The following is a 17,576-nucleotide window of genomic DNA, read 5'->3' as shown; positions in this document are numbered from 1 at the left end:
AGAACTTTTAATTAAAGTATATTACAAACTTTTCATTTAGATCATAAAGAATCAAATTAACTTGTATGAAAATGGCATTATATGACCCCTTTAAAACGTGGAGAAGAAGCATTACTAAAATGTTCCATGTTGTGCCACATTCATAGAAGTGTGACTCCTGTAGTGCTTATGAGTTTGTTCAGACTAATGTTAATGTTTGTGTACTTGTGGTTTTCCTTTGTTCCTTTCAGTGTGGGTTTCTCCATTAGCTAAGTACAATAGCATTAGCCGGTTCTTGACTGATACTGATGTACTGAAGACAATGTTTACCTTACACAACAGACAATCAATCAGAAAAACACAATGGTGATACATGGGACCTTAAATGTGTGCTAAGCAGTTATTTATAAAGTTTTACATTTAGAGAAATAAAGAGTAATTCATAATAGTACTTTTAAAACTAGATTTATAAATGTTCACATTGTTTTTTCTAGGGTGTTCTGGTTGTTTTTTTGTGGTTCATACAGTATATCATGAGTTTGACAAGTGTATGCATTGAAAAGCAAGAGTGGTGCAGGGATGATGTCAAAACCCGGAAGACTAATATGCCCATGGTTCCCTACAGATTTTCCTATGGGGTTTTATAATGGGGTTTTTCAATTTATGAGTAAAATAAAGTCTGTGGTAGACATAACTTGATGATACTTTGATGTTTTGTTCTGCCGTGAACTGCACACACTCGCACCCCAAACTGCCTTATCTAGTTGCTTATTAGGCACTGTTTACACCTGGTATTAAGATGCGTTTTGGTCGATCAGATCACAAGTGGACGACGCTAAATACAGGTGTAAACGGGGTCTAAAACATTTTGATCTTGTCCACTTTTGACCACTTCCAGAGATGGCCGAAAACGCATTAGACTGGATTGGTTTAGTAGAGTAAACACTCATGTTGTCAAATGCGTTCGAACAGCCACAAAAGACGCCTATTCTCTGTCTACTGACCTAATGCTTAAACATTATAGGAAGCGCACTTTAGCCAGATGGGATTTAAACTTTGTCGACTGAAGACCCAAGTTTGGTTTGAAGAAAAATGTAAATAAATAGAATTTTTTTTTAAAGAAAATTGTATTTTCTGCATGGGTGCGTGCAGTTTACATTGTAGAACAAAATGTCATTTTTTGATTAAAATATTTAATCGCGATTAAACGCATTAATGCCATAGTTAACTCGCGATTAATCGCAATTAATTGCACATTTTTATCTATTCGAAATGTCTCTTGATTTCTTTTTGTCCCATTATTTTTTCTCATTTTAATGCTCTTATCAACATGGAAAAGTGGATCGGCTTGCTTTGTGCAAATGTTTTTTATTGAAAACAACATTGACATATACTGTGTTCAATTTCACACAAACATTCTCACTTGGAGCAAATAATCTCTCACACAATGTAACACTGTCCATCAATAAAAGGGTGAAAGAAATACTGACGAGATCCTGATATTGACGAGGGGGCGGAGAATTCCCATCAGCTGTGTGTGTGTGTGTGTGTGTGTGTGTGTGCTTGGCCATCATCAAGTGGTATTTCAGACTGGAAGTGCTGCGATGATGATAGCTCAGTTCACAACGACAAAACACACAGATCACTTTGGTCATCAATGGAACCGGCAACTTTTTAAAAGTAAACTTTCAATTCAGAATCTTATTGGCATCCATTTCGGCGTCTCGCGCTCGTCATCCACTCAAAACGTAACGTTAACCTACTATTTGGCCGGCTTGCAGACCCAAACGAGTGTGTGCGGCGAGCCTGTTGTTTTGTTTCCGGTCTAGCTAGATCCGCTTGTGCTTTGGTCGACGAAGCAACAAAACGTCCTCCGCGCATGCCGCGTCCTGTTGCAAAAGCATGTGAAAAAAACTACAACGTTTGCTAGGCCAAAAAGACCGTTAATCGCACGATAAAAAAATTTACGCCGTTAAAATGGGTTTGCGTTAACGCCGTTAATAACGCGTTTAACTGACAGCCCTAATATATTTATATTGACAATAAATCATTATATTGTTGGATTTAATTACAGATAATAATTTTTATATTTATATTTTTTTCACAGCCTTATTTTTTAGGAAAGGGTGTCACAAGGATGTCGTCATATTTGAGGCTCCATGACATCAAAAAGTATAATGTTTGGTGTTTGTTCAGTTCCTTTCCCTGTAAGTAAAGTGATATTTGCCCCGCGGTGGGCGCCACATTACGGTCACAACCATCAATCCAACAGGTGATCTTACATGTTTTGATAAATGCATAAACAACTTTACAATTATATGTATTGTAATTGGAGCTCTCTTTTGGTCACCAAAAGTCATATTTTGATGTGCCAGGGCAAGAGTACCTGTAAAGTATTTTTAATCAGCACTGTGACACTAAAGATCTGTATGGAAATGTAACTTGCCTGGCTTAATCAGAGGTCAGTATTTACATATAAATGGAATATGCAAAAGTAAATGTGGCTTGACATTATGCATAGGCACAAATTTAATAGCATAATAAACAACTTGCACAATGAAGGGACGAAAAACAGGCCTCAAGCAGTGGAGTGCTTCAGGACTGCAGATTAAAGGCTATTTGTCCATGCAAAACCTAGTCCCCCCCTCCCCTTTTATTAACCTTTCAAAACAGAAACAGAAATGAACCACACCAAACAACATACAAACAAGGATACTGTCAGCACTGCTTCAAATACTTAGTATCCAAATGACATGTTAATAACATACATAAATTGAGTATAAAACACAGTGTTTTATCCTATCTTTATCTCAATGAACTGAATTCAATTTGTCTGTGACTAGTAGCTACATCAACTACTAAAGTAATTTTTTTGCTCTGTGAAGCATCTCTGCGAGTTATAAGCCTTTTCGCTCAAGCTACTGTACTATGCACTGTTGAAGTTGTTGAAGTCCCAAAACTTGCTCTATTCCAAGGTTTTCTTGGATTTCATGTGTTGTTGTGTTACAAAGTGTTTCAGTCCACAATTCATAACGCAATGTAAGTATGAGCTGCATTCTTACCATTATTGTTTATGTAAACTTTTCTTTTAGAGTCATTTTTAGCTTTCAGGTCAACTGCTGTCATACGGGAGCACTATTCTGAAGACAAACTTTGCTAAGTAAGTTGGTTAAAATGCTAGCTATGCCACTAACATTTGAACTCTTTTTACCGCTACAACTTGTCAAGTATGTACAACAGGACCACATGCAATGTGTTGGCAAAGCATTTGTCTTCCCGCACTTGTGTAAAGTATGTTTCTGGCAGGAATGGGTGCGGTCAGATTCTGCAATTTAGCTCATTTTTGCAGGCAAACTCCAGATCATTACAATTGGAATCCACATAGTCTGAAATTTCTCTCAAGGAAATTGCATCTTAAAGCTGCCGTCGGCAAATTTTTTTTGATCATATTCAGTGAAATCGACACTATAATCCGACAGAACAACACAAATAAAGTGGTTTTAGAAAAAAACCCGAGCTTCTAACTCCACCTGGAGCGTGTTATTTGTTTTGTAAAAATCCACAGCTCCCGAATCATCGGGTCCAATCAGCGCAGGGGGGTGTGAGATCTGACTGTCAATCACAGATCAGGCACACGCCACCCCTCGCGCACGTTACAATCACATGCACATGCCGGAAGTTCGCGCAGTAACGAAGAGTGATGGCGGATGTATCTCGCTTTCAAAACACTAACAAATCAAGTAAGCTCATTTAGAGTATAAATGACGTTAGCAATTGCAATCTATCGGTAGATTAGCCAGGGCAGCATACCTCCAAATACTCCATGGTGTTGATGGATGCTGATGAGACGGGCGCGTTCACAGATAACCGCAACATGACATCATGACTTTGCGTAAACATACACGCCACTTTCAAGTCAAGTGGCGTGTTATCTATACGCATTTTGAGCTATCCGCGTGTATGTCCACGCCAAAACGAACCGTCATCTTTTGCGTGTATGTCTACGCCGTTAAACGTCCGAGCGAAACGAAGCAAAATTCATATCTACATCTGTGGAGCAATATTTTTTTTCCTAGGATGGTAGGGGAAGACTCATAAATAGTATTAACCCCAGTGACGGGTAGGTTTAGGGACGGGGTTGGGGTAGGTCATATATTTATATATACAGTAATGTAACGTTAAGTCAAGGCGTTGATAAACACGCTGAAAAGCGATTATGCGTGTTGATAGCACGCCAAAAATGGAAATACGAATTGGCGTGTCATACATACGCCATTTCATGAGATCAGTCTGGATTACCTGGTGCACACGCACTGACGAGCACGAACTCGGTGGGAGGGTATCCGTTGATCGTGGGGGAGGGGCATGAGAGTTGTAAACATTAAAAATTTTGCCGAAGTCCACTCAATCTGCCAGACTTGCCGACTGCAGCTTTAACGCAATGCAAACAATTTCATATTCGACTCGCCATTTTTGTGTGCAATATGCATCAAATGTCAGTAAATGGAGTCTGGGTGGCACTGCTGGTTGTACATTTAACCCTATTAATTTTATCGCATGTTTTACTGTTTATTATTTACGCACCCTGTTTCTCGCTTCCTAGCACCCTCCGTTCTTTGACGTTATCTGCAACACTTATCATAGAAAGGTCACAGCGGGACATGACGGCTGAGTTAAAAGGGATTCACTGAAGCCTTGATGATTAATTTTGATTTAGTACACTAGCCCTGAGTCATGTGAATGGCCTTTAACATCAGGTTATAAAGGAGCAAGACTGCATGAGATCCTCATGGGAACTTCGCCCTAATTCCTGCTGTGCAGTGCAGGAAGCAAAGAAATGAAGCATAGGGGGGAAATGTTCTTTGCCATGGTGTATGACTTCTCGTGGATTAGTGCGACTTCAGCACTGAATAACAAGTCAGCAAGTTTAAAGACCTGGTGGCAACTAGAAACGCATTTGATATTAAAAATGTAATTTCATTTGATTTGCATAGAGGCACTGTGGCTATTTTATGTAGCATTTTATTTCCATGAATTTATCTCCACAGCTGAACCCCTATGAGCATTATTGTTCTATTAATGATGGTGTCTTCATCAAAAATGCAGACACTGGAACAACGACTCCAGATTCAAAACGCAGAGAGCGGCAGTTAAATTATCCTGAAAATAAATGTGTATTATAGTTTACTATAATAATATAATTATTGTAATTGCTTGTTATTTGAATTCAATGTAATTTTAGAAAGGAAAATGATCTTGGAGTCTACAGCTCTATTCCATTCCAGACTTGATTCGAATAGTGTTTGTCGTTAGCATGTTGCTAAGCTCACAAAGGTGATACAGCCAATATTAGCACACACAATCCCATAAAAGCGCAAATGGGAGTGAAAGGTTTTGGACGTGATTTACTGACAACGCATGAATTAAACAACACAGACGCACCCGGATCATTTCCATAATGTCCAACACAATCTACCAAGAGCAGTGCAAATTAGCGTCTGGTTTAAGACATGCTTTACTAGTGCAAATACTAGTAAATTGACTAGCGCAAACCTTAGTAAATCACCTTGATTTATTTAAATACTCTCCTCCCATAAATATTGCGTCTGAAAGGGAAACTCCTACAAATGCATATGCAAAAATTTCTACTACAAAAAATAACTTTTCAGGGCATATTTTTCCCTGCGTGTCTTTAGTAAATCCTGACAGCAGTTTTTTAACACCAAAAGAGGGTTTGCGCTGGCACAAGCTGTTAGTAAATCGTGGCCTCAATAATTTAAAGTTTCAATTTATAGGAAGAGACTGATTTACCTGGGAGTAGCTTCTCTTAGGAAGAACAGCTAACATGTATGTTTAAAGATAAAGATAGATCTGTCTGTCTATGTTTAAGCCTACATCAAACTGGTTTTTAAACCGAAATCCTGATTTGAACAATAACACTGCCTATCCTTTGGAAAAGCCTTTGAGCCTGAAGGATGCCTTGAAATTGGATTGGAACAGAGCCTACATATCAGTGTAGATTCTGTGCCAAAATCAATGTTAGGTTTACACAAGGATGGTGTGTCACAAAGATTAAGAAACTCTGAGAAAGACAAATACCACACACTCTTCTTTTTATTACAAGTTACAAGATAGTGTAGTTGTTATCTGAATCATTATGGAAGAAGTTCATGATGGAAAGTTCTTTCTTTTTAAACTAGTGAATTGACAACATTTGTAGGCACCACGGGTGTAATGGTCTCCCATTACAAAGGCTGTTCCAAACAACAAAGAGCATAATTATATTGCCTTATTTGTGTAATTGCATGTATCTTTTGTGCATAAGGCAATCCCAGAATGCATTGCAGCAAGCTTATTGAACATTCAAAGATGATGGACAGATTGAAGAGTAGGAATAAAACTGATTTGATTTCAAGTGACTTATTTCACATAATATTAATGTTTTTTTTGTGTGTGTATCAGCTGTTAGCATAGCAACATGTTAACATTAGATTCTATTGTGAATGCGTGTTGATTGTGTGGTTGCGTAAAGAGTGCAACATTAGTCGATTGTGTGGTTGTGTGCAGAGCACCACTTTTATGCAAATGAAAATGATGTTGCTTCCCAGCTAACGGGGAACAATCTCAAAACTGGACGTTTTGAATGTTCAGAGACCTCTCATAAATAGAGTTTTCACCACTTAATAGGAATGTTAGCAAAATGTCTTTATAACCTATTTATTAGCTTGGTTAATGCTGAGTATTGAGCTGTTAGCTTAGCAACATGCTAACATGAGATTGGAATCAACTGTGAATGTTAGTTGATCATGTGGTTGTGATAAGATTTATGTGTGCAAGAGAATAGACGTTAACATTGCTTCCAATAAAGAGCTTTTCAAATGTTTATTCATTAGAAACTTCCTTTGTAGACAGTAGACAACAGTGCAGTGGATGGTTGTGTGGTTGTTACCTTAAAGCAAATATTTTACTTCTCTGAGTTATGGGGGCGGCTTGCATGGACCATAATTAGAGATAGTCTTGGAAGAATCTGATGAACACGAACACACACACACACACACACACACACACACACACACACACACACACAGACACACACACACACACACACACACACACACACACACACACACACACACACACACACACACACACACACACACACACAGAGACCCTTCCACAACTATATATCATACTCCTCTAATATGCCCCAGGGAATCACTTTTACTGGTCTTCTTTAGTTTGGTGCTAGTTGTGTGTGTGTATGTGTGTGCGAGCTGACTGACTGATCCCATTTTTACCCAGCTCAGATGTAGCCATACAGACGCTCTCTCTCTCTCTTTCTCTCTCCCACTTCTTCTCCATCTCTCTCTGTCAGGGATGAAAAGGAACCGCATTATCTTTCCTCAGCACACAGTTGACCCAGTTAAAACTTTGAAAGTATGACAGTTTAAGAAAACTGGCAAACTCCATTTCTCCCCTCACTTTAGCTAGCATGTGGGAACTCCACAGGAACATGGCAACTATTTAAAGGTGGTCAGGTCTGTGACTGAAATGACATGTATCAAAAGATATTTTCAAGGACTGGTTTGACTGTGTCGTGTCTGTGTACAAATTTTGTATGAAAGTTGTTGATGTGCGGATCTTAAACTAGGTGACAACCCCTACATATTGTTCAGCCAGAACAATAAATCACTTGGTCCATCTCCACAATAAAGTTCTGTACTGTTGTCTTTTGATTCATACATCAGTATGGGTGTGGTTCTATAAGTGAACAATAATAACACTAACGAATATAGATACAATGAGGCAGAAACAGTAATAACTGAACAATATAAAACTACAGTAATGCAATAGTATAAAGATCAGATGAAACAAAATTAAATATTTCCACATAATATTGAAAAAGTAACATTAAGTCTAATTCAGCATGTTTTATGCTGAAATGAATGTGCGATCGAGATTACGTGTGCATTGATTACTTCAAAGGAATAAACAAACTTTTAGAATTGCAATATAACATAGCAGCAAATAAATCTAGTTAACTACTTACTTTTAAGATGTACGCACACAGTATGAACAAAAATCCGCTAGTTGCACCAGATCAGCATGGAGATCACTATACAAAACTGCCGCATAATTTAACAACATAGTTACATATCTGGGCATGAACACTCTTTGATTGACATTCAGTTCTCCCGATCTAAACCAATGAAATTGCAGAAATGATAGTCAGGTGATTCAGAAATAATATGTATATCCTAAAGTGCAACAAATCAAATGTCCAGCAGAAGGCACCAGCGTCATTAAAGCTTAGTCTTTTGTACAGTGTGTATTGCACAACTTCTTAAAGATTTTTTTTTAAATTTAGAAATAAACATTAAAGGTACATCTACATGACAACGATGTACTAAAAACAGAAAAGTTTTCTTTTGTGTTTTCCGCGTACAGACGACAATGTTGTCAAAAGAGCCCCGTTCACACGGATCCGCGAAAACGACTACAAATGCTCTATTATTCATGTCAGGCCAGTCGGTGGCGATGTCACTTTGTAAAGAAACACTACGCGCCTATAGACTGAACACGTAATACACATGCGCATGACGTCACCGTTTTCACCAAATCGTAATTTTTTGTAGTTTACACAGAGACAATAACGGTGATGCTTTTTTAAAAGCCTGCACTTTGAAACCCAATTTCAAAAGTTCCTTTTGAAAAAAGCACTACATTTCAAAGTCAAATATCTTACTTTTTACTCTACTACATTTTCAAAAATCAGTCGTTCCTTTTTATTTATGAGTGGATAAAAACGTAACTGGTCGAACGAGCCACCAATCACAGTACAGCGTGCGCTTTGTTTTGAACTTGCCTTGGCGGTATCTACTAAGCGCGAACCAGAGCCGTTAAATATGAGAGTTGTGAACATAGATGTGACAGTGATCTCGTCGCCGCGCGGTCACGCTATTCGTGTAGCTCTCAATAGTTCCGAACAAATCTCATTGATGATTTTAAGCGGGACAGAGAGCAGCAGCTATTATTGCAGCAATTATCGGTAAGTATTGACGCATAATGTACATTGCTTACGTTGCCACTAAAATTACTTGCATGTAATAGCTTTTTTTTCTGGAGAGTTAACGTTAGCCTAGCAGAAACACTGCATTAATACGTTTTTGTGTTTAATTTCGGAGGGAAATTGGCTCCCATAACATAGAATATAGAATATATATATGTATATGTGTGTGTGTGTGCGCGCACGCACGTGTGTGAATATGTGGGTGTGTGTATGTGTGTGTGTGTGTATATATATATATATATATATATATATATATATTTAATGGCGTTGTGCAGGTTTATGTGAATGTATCATAACATTAAGATGTTAATAATAATGACCATAGGTGCTGGAGAAAAATATATACAGTAAATACTCTAAATGTTTTATACCTTATGGGAACAATCCCCTTCCCTCCAAAATTAAACACACAAAAAATTTATTAAATTCAAATATATATATACATACAGTATATATATCTATCAGACTTATTAATGTCATTTTATTAATAGATTGGTGTGCCAAGAGTGACATTAGTCTTCACTTAGACTGAGTTAAGCAAGAGTCTTGTGACAAATTATAATAGGACATTATGGCCATAAAAAAATCAAAGTACTTGGATACTTAAGTACATTTGAAGGCAAATACTTTTGTACTTTTACTCAAGTAAATGTTTAAAGGCAGCACTTCTACTTTTACTTGAGTAGTATTTTACCTTGAGTATCTTTACCTTTACTCAAGTACATGGTATGTGTACTTTGTCCACCACTGCAATTGGAGATATTTAGGTGAATGTTCAGGCTGTTCTTTCATAATGAAAGTGAATCTTTTAATAATCAATTTGAAAAAAAAAAAAAGATAAAAAAGTTTAAAAAGAGTTGTTTTAAAAATGTAATGTGGTGTAACCATCAAGTGAACTACAGTATACATGTGTGTATATATATATATATATATATATATATATATATATATATACTGTATATGTTAGATGTTAAATGCACTATTGTGTTATAATTGTTCTGTAGTCTATGTAGTATTTAATGCAATGACATCAGAAGTAACTGATTAAATTAGAGAAAAATGAAGAGTAATCCTTTTTTTTTCAAGGGAAAAGTAATTACATTACAGTAATGAATCACTTATTTATGCATTACACCCAACACCGTGTGTGTGTGTGTGTGTGTGTGTGTGTTTGAAATTATACTACTAGAGGTTTATGACAAAATACAGTATGTAATTAGATTATCTTTTCAGAAATGTCATTCTTTTAATGAGGCTTTTTTATCATTATGAGAGCATGAAACTTTTGTTTTATGACCCAGGCGTTTTTTATTTTATTATTTTCTTCTTCACTCGTTTTTATCTATACTTTATGCACATTTTTCTTTCCAATGTCAATTAACTATTAATTCCACAAATTTCCATGCAAGAAATCCGTTTAATCTGATAAACACCGCTGCTTTTGTCCTAGATTTTCAGATCAGTCCGTTTTGCAGAGGAAGAACTTCGCGAGACAGGTGAACTAAAAGGAAACAGCAGCTCAGCAGAATGGAGTTTCAAAAAGTGATTTTTAAGCATTTAATCAGTGTTCTACTTTTCAAACCGATTTCAGCTGCCATGCTTCGCAGTCGTATTAAAATGTTCACAGTTTTCTGTGTCTGAACCAATGTCTGGGTTAGTACTGCAGTAATTAGCCTAAGGACACAGGACACAGAGGAACTAGATTTAAAGGGATAGTTCACTCAAAAATAATGATAATGTCATCATCTTCTCACCCTCATGTCACTTTCTGAAATATACATTTCTTTCCTTCTTCTGTGGAACACAAAGGAAGAAGAAGCTAGGCTGCATATTCAGGCTGCTCTTTTTGAAAGAAATTTAAAATTGGATGTGAATTCTGGCTGTCAAGCTTCAACAGGGACATAAAAGTACCAGAAAAGTTGTCCATATGACTCATGCACACTATCCCTTGCAACAGTGTTGTATAGCAGTGCTGAGGAAGAAACTTTAAGCTTGACAAGCTGCTCGTTTAAAGTATCTAAACTGAAGTCATGGTGTTATTTTGAAAAAAATTGAGCTATTTCATGGGGCAATAAAAAGTCTCATAATAGCGGCAGAAGCTTAAATTGATTAATCATTTTCTAATTTCAACCAAAATCAAATAAACTGATTCACTAAAATGAATCAGACTTTACAGTTCTACATGTGAGATGGAACATTTTAAGAAGACACACTTGATTCTTGTACCCTTGTTAGGGTGCATATGCAATACAATGTAGGCTAGTACAGATTTAGCATTTAGCGCTGCACTGCTAGGCACAAGCTAGAGTTAGTGGACTGTTTCGAAAACAGCCAAACTACTGTCACGCTACTGACAAATGTATTTAGCATTGCTACCTTCAGTTGGTTACTTCCCAACACTTCTATCTATGCATGTGTGTGTGTGTGTGGCTTCATTATCAGGCATATTGAGCTTTTTGCCTCATGCTAGCTGTTTGAGATGCTGTTTGCTAGCTGTATCGTCTCTTCATTAAGTGCAGTGGGAAATATTATTCTCTATGAAGCTAAATTCTCAACACAAATTCTTCTTTGTGAATAATTTATCAAAAACTTGAAAAGTTTTAACTACTGTATGTAAGGCAGAGTTCGCCAAGCAAAAGTAAAAGACATTCAGATAATGTTTGGAAAACAGACAGTAACAAAATGTCTGATAGAAATCTTTAGAATATATAATGTGTTGCATTTTTCTTTCAGGAAATCCTATATGACACCTACAGAAATAAAAATAAAAGAACACGTTGAATATACGTAAGTTGCAATGATCTAATGGACGTAATAATCTTCATTACTCGAGTACGTTACCTTCAAAAAGTTCAATGCACAAAACGGTCCTTCCACATTTGGATAACTGCAGTAGCTCAAAGGGATCTCTGAATTATAATTTTTTTGATTACTTTTGATAACCATAATTCTGAATCAAGTACACAACGACAAATCAGCCTCCAGTTAATCTGTTTTAAAAGCATCTATAATGCTGTTCAGCTCCTCAACAGGAAGTACATTTCCTGACTGATTTGATTTCAGTGCCCCGCTAGGTTTTATTTTTGAAGGAAAGTAGGTAATGAACTCTTCCTACATGTGCAGCCACTTTGTCGGATTAGCGCAGTGTCCTGTGGGTGTTTCCACGGCCTCTGGAGAACATAATGATGTTAATACTTAATTTAAAGAGCTTTCTTCTCTCTGCCACTCTATTTGGCTCTCCCCTTCCCTTTTTCTTCTGTGTGGGAGGGATGCAGAGCGAACAACTGTGTAGAGACTCGTGATGTGGCATTTTCTTGAGAGATGATTTTCCCAAAATGTCTTAAAGGGAATTACAAAGAGATTAACGCCTTCTCGGGCCACTCCAACAAACATTTGTTTGTTAAGGTAGTTGCCAACATTGTTGGATTTGTTGATTAGCAACATCATTTTGTGGGTAGTTACACAACCCGATGGCATGAGTTTGGGGGCGGGACGTCCTGTTTGATGACAGGGATGTGATTAACCCAGAGGGCCCTATTTTAACGATCTGAAACGCAAGTATCAAGCGCGAAGCGCAAGTAACTTTGTGGGTGGGTCTTGGGCGCTGTTGCTATTTCACCGGCGGGATAAATGACTCTTGCGCCCGACGCAAGTTTAAAAGGGGTTGGTCTGAAATAGCTTCATTATTCATAGGTGTGGTTTGGGCGTAACGTGAAATAAACCAATCAGAGCGTCATCCAACATTCCCTTTAAGAGCAGGTGCGCATGTTGCATGGCGGATTGCTATTATAACGGCGGATTTACCAGGCGCGCGCCAGGAGCGGTTCACAGCCGAGGAGACCGACGTTCTTGTCAGGACCGTGAAAGACAGAGAAGTGACGTTGAATGGGGATGGGAGAAACCCACCCAAATCAGCGTCGGTTAAACAGGCGTGGGAGGAAAAAAACTAAAATTTTTACATCTTCATGGACACCACAATGATTTCCCTCATGTGTTAATATTTTTCCTTGTTATAATGTATGATTTGCAAAAATAAAAACTGCATCTGTGTTGATGAGAGAATCAAAGTGTATGCGCTTTGCACCCGCTACATTATGGCCAAGCATGCGCGCTTAAAATAGCATTATGAACAACGCGCAACGCGCCACTGACTTAAGACTAGGTTTTTTTTCTGGTCAGTGGCGGAATTGTTTTCTGGAACTGCAAAATAGCACTAGGGAATGTTTGCACCGAAACACACCTCCTTTTTGCGCCGACCCGCCCAGGGAGCGCAAGTTCATTTCCTAGTTTACCGACGGGCGTCTGTGGAGGAAAAAGCCTGCTTTGCGCGGGTGCAAAATAGGAATGATACATGCTTCAGTGTACAAAGTCATTTACGCTGGGTGCAAGATAGGGCCCAGAGAGTTTTTGATCTAACAAAACAGTTTTTAAAAAACATATGAAATGGCTTGACGAACAGTTTCTTACCTGTGTTGACCTACTTCCTGATAAAACAGGAAATTCGGGGTGAGTTCACATCGAAGAGCTTAGGTGTGTCCAAAATTGCATATTGTCAAAGCAATATGAGAAATGAACTTTGCAATGTTACAAACGTACACTCACCTAAAGGATTATTAGGAACACCTGTTCAATTTCTCATTAATGCAATTATCTAATCAACCAATCACATGGCAGTTGCTTCAATGTATTTAGGGGTGTGGTCCTGGTCAAGACAATCTCCTTAAGTCCAAACTGAATGTCAGAATGGTAAAGAAAGGTGATTTAAGCAATTTTGAGCGTGGCATGGTTGTTGGTGCCAGACGGGCCGGTCTGAGTATTTCACTATCTGCTCAGTTACTGGGATTTTCACGCACAACCATTTCTAGGGTTTACAAAGAATGCTGTGAAAAGGGAAAAACATCCAGTATGCGGCAGTCCTGTGGGCGAAAATGCCTTGTTGATGCTAGAGGTCAGAGGAGAATGGGCCGACTGATTCAAGCTGATAGAAGAGCAACTTTGACTGAAATAACCACTCGTTACAACCGAGGTATGCAGCAAAGCATTTGTGAAGCCACAACACGCACAACCTTGAGGCGGATGGGCTACAACAGCAGAAGACTCACCACTCATCTCCACTACAAATAGGAAAAAGAGGCTACAATTTGCAAGAGCTCACCAAAATTGGACAGTTGAAGACTGGAAAAATGTTGCCTGCTCTGATGAGTCTCGATTTCTGTTGAGATATTCAGATGGTAGAGTCAGAATTTGGCGTAAACAGAATGAGAACATGAATCCATCATGCCTTGTTACCACTGTGCAGGCTGGTGGTGGAGGTGTAATGGTGTGGGGGATGTTTTCTTGGCACACTTTAGGCCCCTTAGTGCCAATTGGGCATCGTTTAAATGCCACAGCCTACCTGAGCATTGTTTCTGACCATGTCCATCCCTTTATGGCCACCATGAACCCATCCTCTGATGGCTACTTCCGGCAGGATAATGCACCATGTCACAAAGCTCGAATCATTTCAAATTGGTTTCTTGAACATGACAATGAGTTCACTGTACTAAAATGGCCCCCACAGTCACCAGATCTCAAACCAATAGAGCATCTTTGGGATGTGGTGGAACGGGAGCTTCGTGCCCTGGATGTGCATCCCACAAATCTCCATCAACTGCAAGATGCTATCCTATCAATATGGGCCAACATTTCTAAAGAATGCTTTCAGCACCTTGTTGAATCAATGCCACGTAGAATTAAGGCAGTTCTGAAGGCGAAAGGGGGTCAAACACAGTATTAGTATGGTGTTCCTAATAATCCTTTAGGTGAGTGTATGTTCAACATGGATGAATTTGTATAGTATGAATGAAATTGTGACATTAGTCATGTTGTCATTGTCATGTGACCTACAGCGTCAGTTGGATAACTGCCATTCATAACTCGTCTCCCATGGCCTCATGGAATAGTAAATTATCCATTCAATGAACACTTCAGAATCTCAGTGGAAGTAGTAGGTCATCCATGTACTTTTTGCCTACTGTGTTTTGCCTACGAATTCAGACATACCACTCATTTCACCCTATGCCAAGCTTGACATAAACTGTAAACTTGTCCCTAAAATCTGATTAGTTGATTGGAATGTAGTTCCTGGATCTGCAGTGATATTGATCCAGCCACATGATGTACTTGGTGAAATCTTGGTGATCGTGATTTCATGAATACTACGAATTCACTCATACCACTTATTTCACCCTACGGTTTTTCTCCTACTGATTTATGACTATAACGAATTCAAAGGGTCATCCCTTTGAAACTTTTCACATACGTCACCGTGATTTGGCCAAATATGACATGCTCCAGGATCATGCTTCCTGGCAAATTTTTTCCCCCTAACGCTATCCCTACCTCTAAATCAGGGGGAATTAATAGGTGAATAACAGAAGCTCATAACCCTGTCTGTAAGCTTAAACTTGACATAAATTATAAACTTGTCCCTCAAATCTGATTGGTTGACTGGAATGTAGCTCCAGGATCAACAAAGTTGTTGCTCCAGGATCAACAAAGTTGTTGATCCAGCCACATGATGTACTTGGTGAAAGCCACACTTGGTGAAATCATATTCAGCTTTCACCTACTGTCCATGAATACTAGGAATTCGGACACACTACTCATTTCAAATGTTTGTGACCTACTCACCTACTACGAATTTGGACATACAACTCGCTTTTCGCCTACTATATAGAAGGTAAGTATGCATATTCTGATGCAGGCTCTGTCTCTTTTTAACGTAGCCAGCAGACCAATACAATTATATTATGCTACTTGCTATTACTTGCTTGGTATTAGAAAGAAGACACCCTTTAATCAGTTAAATATTTGGTTACGCCCCCCAAGTGCAAGATGATCTCATCGATATTGTTAGTCTGTTTTCCCAAGAGAGAAAGACTGTAAAGGTGTATATCTGATAAAAGCAAATTTTCCCAATTAGCTGTACATTAGAATATATAGGATGCTCCAATGCTAACATCCATAGACTAAAAGCTACGAAACTCCAATTAGATGTCTTTACATCATCGAGGTGGATTTACTTTTCTGTGTGGCCACTTCATAGCTGTCGGTCCGTCCTCCATCCTAAGGTTAACCCCCCCTCTTTCTCCCAATTCTAATGAGGCATTATTAGCTGATTAGAGAGGACCCTCGTGAAAAAGATGAAAGCTAGAGTGAGCGAGTCGGAGAGAGCAAGCTGGATAGAGGGAGGGAGGTAAAAAAAGATCAACTCACTGCTAGTTGTGCTGTGGAAGCAGTGGGATAAAGGTTCACAGTGAGAGGGAGGCAAACTGGGATATATTTCTATTTATTTCCCCCCTCTGCTCCCGTTTCTTGGCTTGTTGCAAATCAAATGAAAAAGGCGTAAATTTAGCATCCTAACAGCCAAAGCATCTCCTCAACGTGCTCGTTCAGAAGACTCTCCGTGTCTAATGTGACACGTTGGGGTGGAATCGTGGGACATTCGGTCACGCAAAGCTAAGGGAAGGATGGATAGAGTGAACCGGGTTTTAAACATCGTAAGACAGATGTCTCCCAGGAAAAGGGAAAGAGGGTCTCACTGGGAGGCGGAGAGCCCGGAGACCTGCGAGGAGAGTCTGTGCTCTCTCAGCCTTTGCATCAGCGGTAAGACCACCCCTGGCAAACTTTCTCTCTCGCTCTCTGTCTCTCTCTCCGTCTCCCCCTCCTCCCACTCTAATCCTTTTTTCATTACTGCTTTGTGGGTTTGATATTAACTTTGACCTGTGGTGTTCCGCCACATACACTGAGGAGAGGAAACGCTCTCTCTCTCTCTCTCTTTTCCGTCAGTCTGGCTTCAGTTATTATCATCATGTTTCCTCTGAGGGGAAGAGGGATTGAATTAATGGTGAAACTCTTGAACTTAATGTGGAGGACGCGGTTTCTCGTTCCTAATGTTGTTCCTGGCGAATTGATTTTCTATTAGGGTTTTAAATATTTGATGAAATGGATGTTTCCGTGAGGTGCGTTCATAACTCTCGAGGTTATTTATCCTCTCAACTCATTGACGTTTATTCTCCGGCTTTTGATATGGTAGGGTCTTCAGAGATCAGTGAAGCATCAACAATATTAACTGAGTAAAGACCATAACTCTAATGGCTGTTTTAACAAGAGAACTGAACGCTGCATTATTATCTCCAGGAAGTTTGAAGACACTTTCGTTTGTGGGATTTGGTTTGTGTCCAAATCGATTGGATGAGGTTAATCTGTCTTTCGACATCTTTTTATCTTGAAGGTTTCATAAATCCTTTTCTAGACATCATTGTACCAACTCTTTAGTTCTTTAGAAGTTTTTACAATTCGGTTAAAGAAATTTCCCAAAATTTTTATTCTCTCAGTTTTTACCAAGCCTCATATAATTACAGGTTTGTAGGAGTTTCTTTCTTCTGTGAAATACAAAAGAAGATATTTAGATTTTTTTTGGTCATACAATAAAAATCAGCAGGGTCCAATCAATGTTGTTTTGGATAAAAATAGATAAAATAAT

At 38.6% G+C, this 17,576-nt stretch overlaps 1 protein-coding gene across 4 annotated transcripts in view; it reads left to right on the top strand.

The window, feature by feature from the left end:
• Nucleotides 1–17,576, top strand: part of grip2b (glutamate receptor interacting protein 2b) — a 217,746-nt gene that overhangs the window by 68,101 nt on the left and 132,069 nt on the right. The window contains exon 1 of one of the 4 annotated variants that reach the window (XM_056260614.1): nucleotides 16,351–16,696. The exons of 1 other annotated variant lie outside the window; for it this stretch is intronic. In XM_056260614.1, the coding sequence (XP_056116589.1) occupies nucleotides 16,561–16,696 (136 nt within the window). In that variant the 5' untranslated portion in view covers nucleotides 16,351–16,560. Of the gene's footprint in view, nucleotides 1–16,350; nucleotides 16,697–17,576 lie in introns of those variants that run through there. 2 more of the 4 variants (XM_056260612.1, XM_056260613.1) reach the window with 2 other exon arrangements.

The sequence above is a fragment of the Rhinichthys klamathensis genome, unplaced genomic scaffold, assembly GCF_029890125.1.
Source record: "Rhinichthys klamathensis goyatoka isolate OS25496 unplaced genomic scaffold, OSU_Roscu_1.1 h1tg000009l_1, whole genome shotgun sequence".
Classification (NCBI taxonomy): Eukaryota; Metazoa; Chordata; class Actinopteri; order Cypriniformes; family Leuciscidae; genus Rhinichthys; species Rhinichthys klamathensis.
This window is presented reverse-complemented; position numbering and strand designations above follow the sequence as displayed.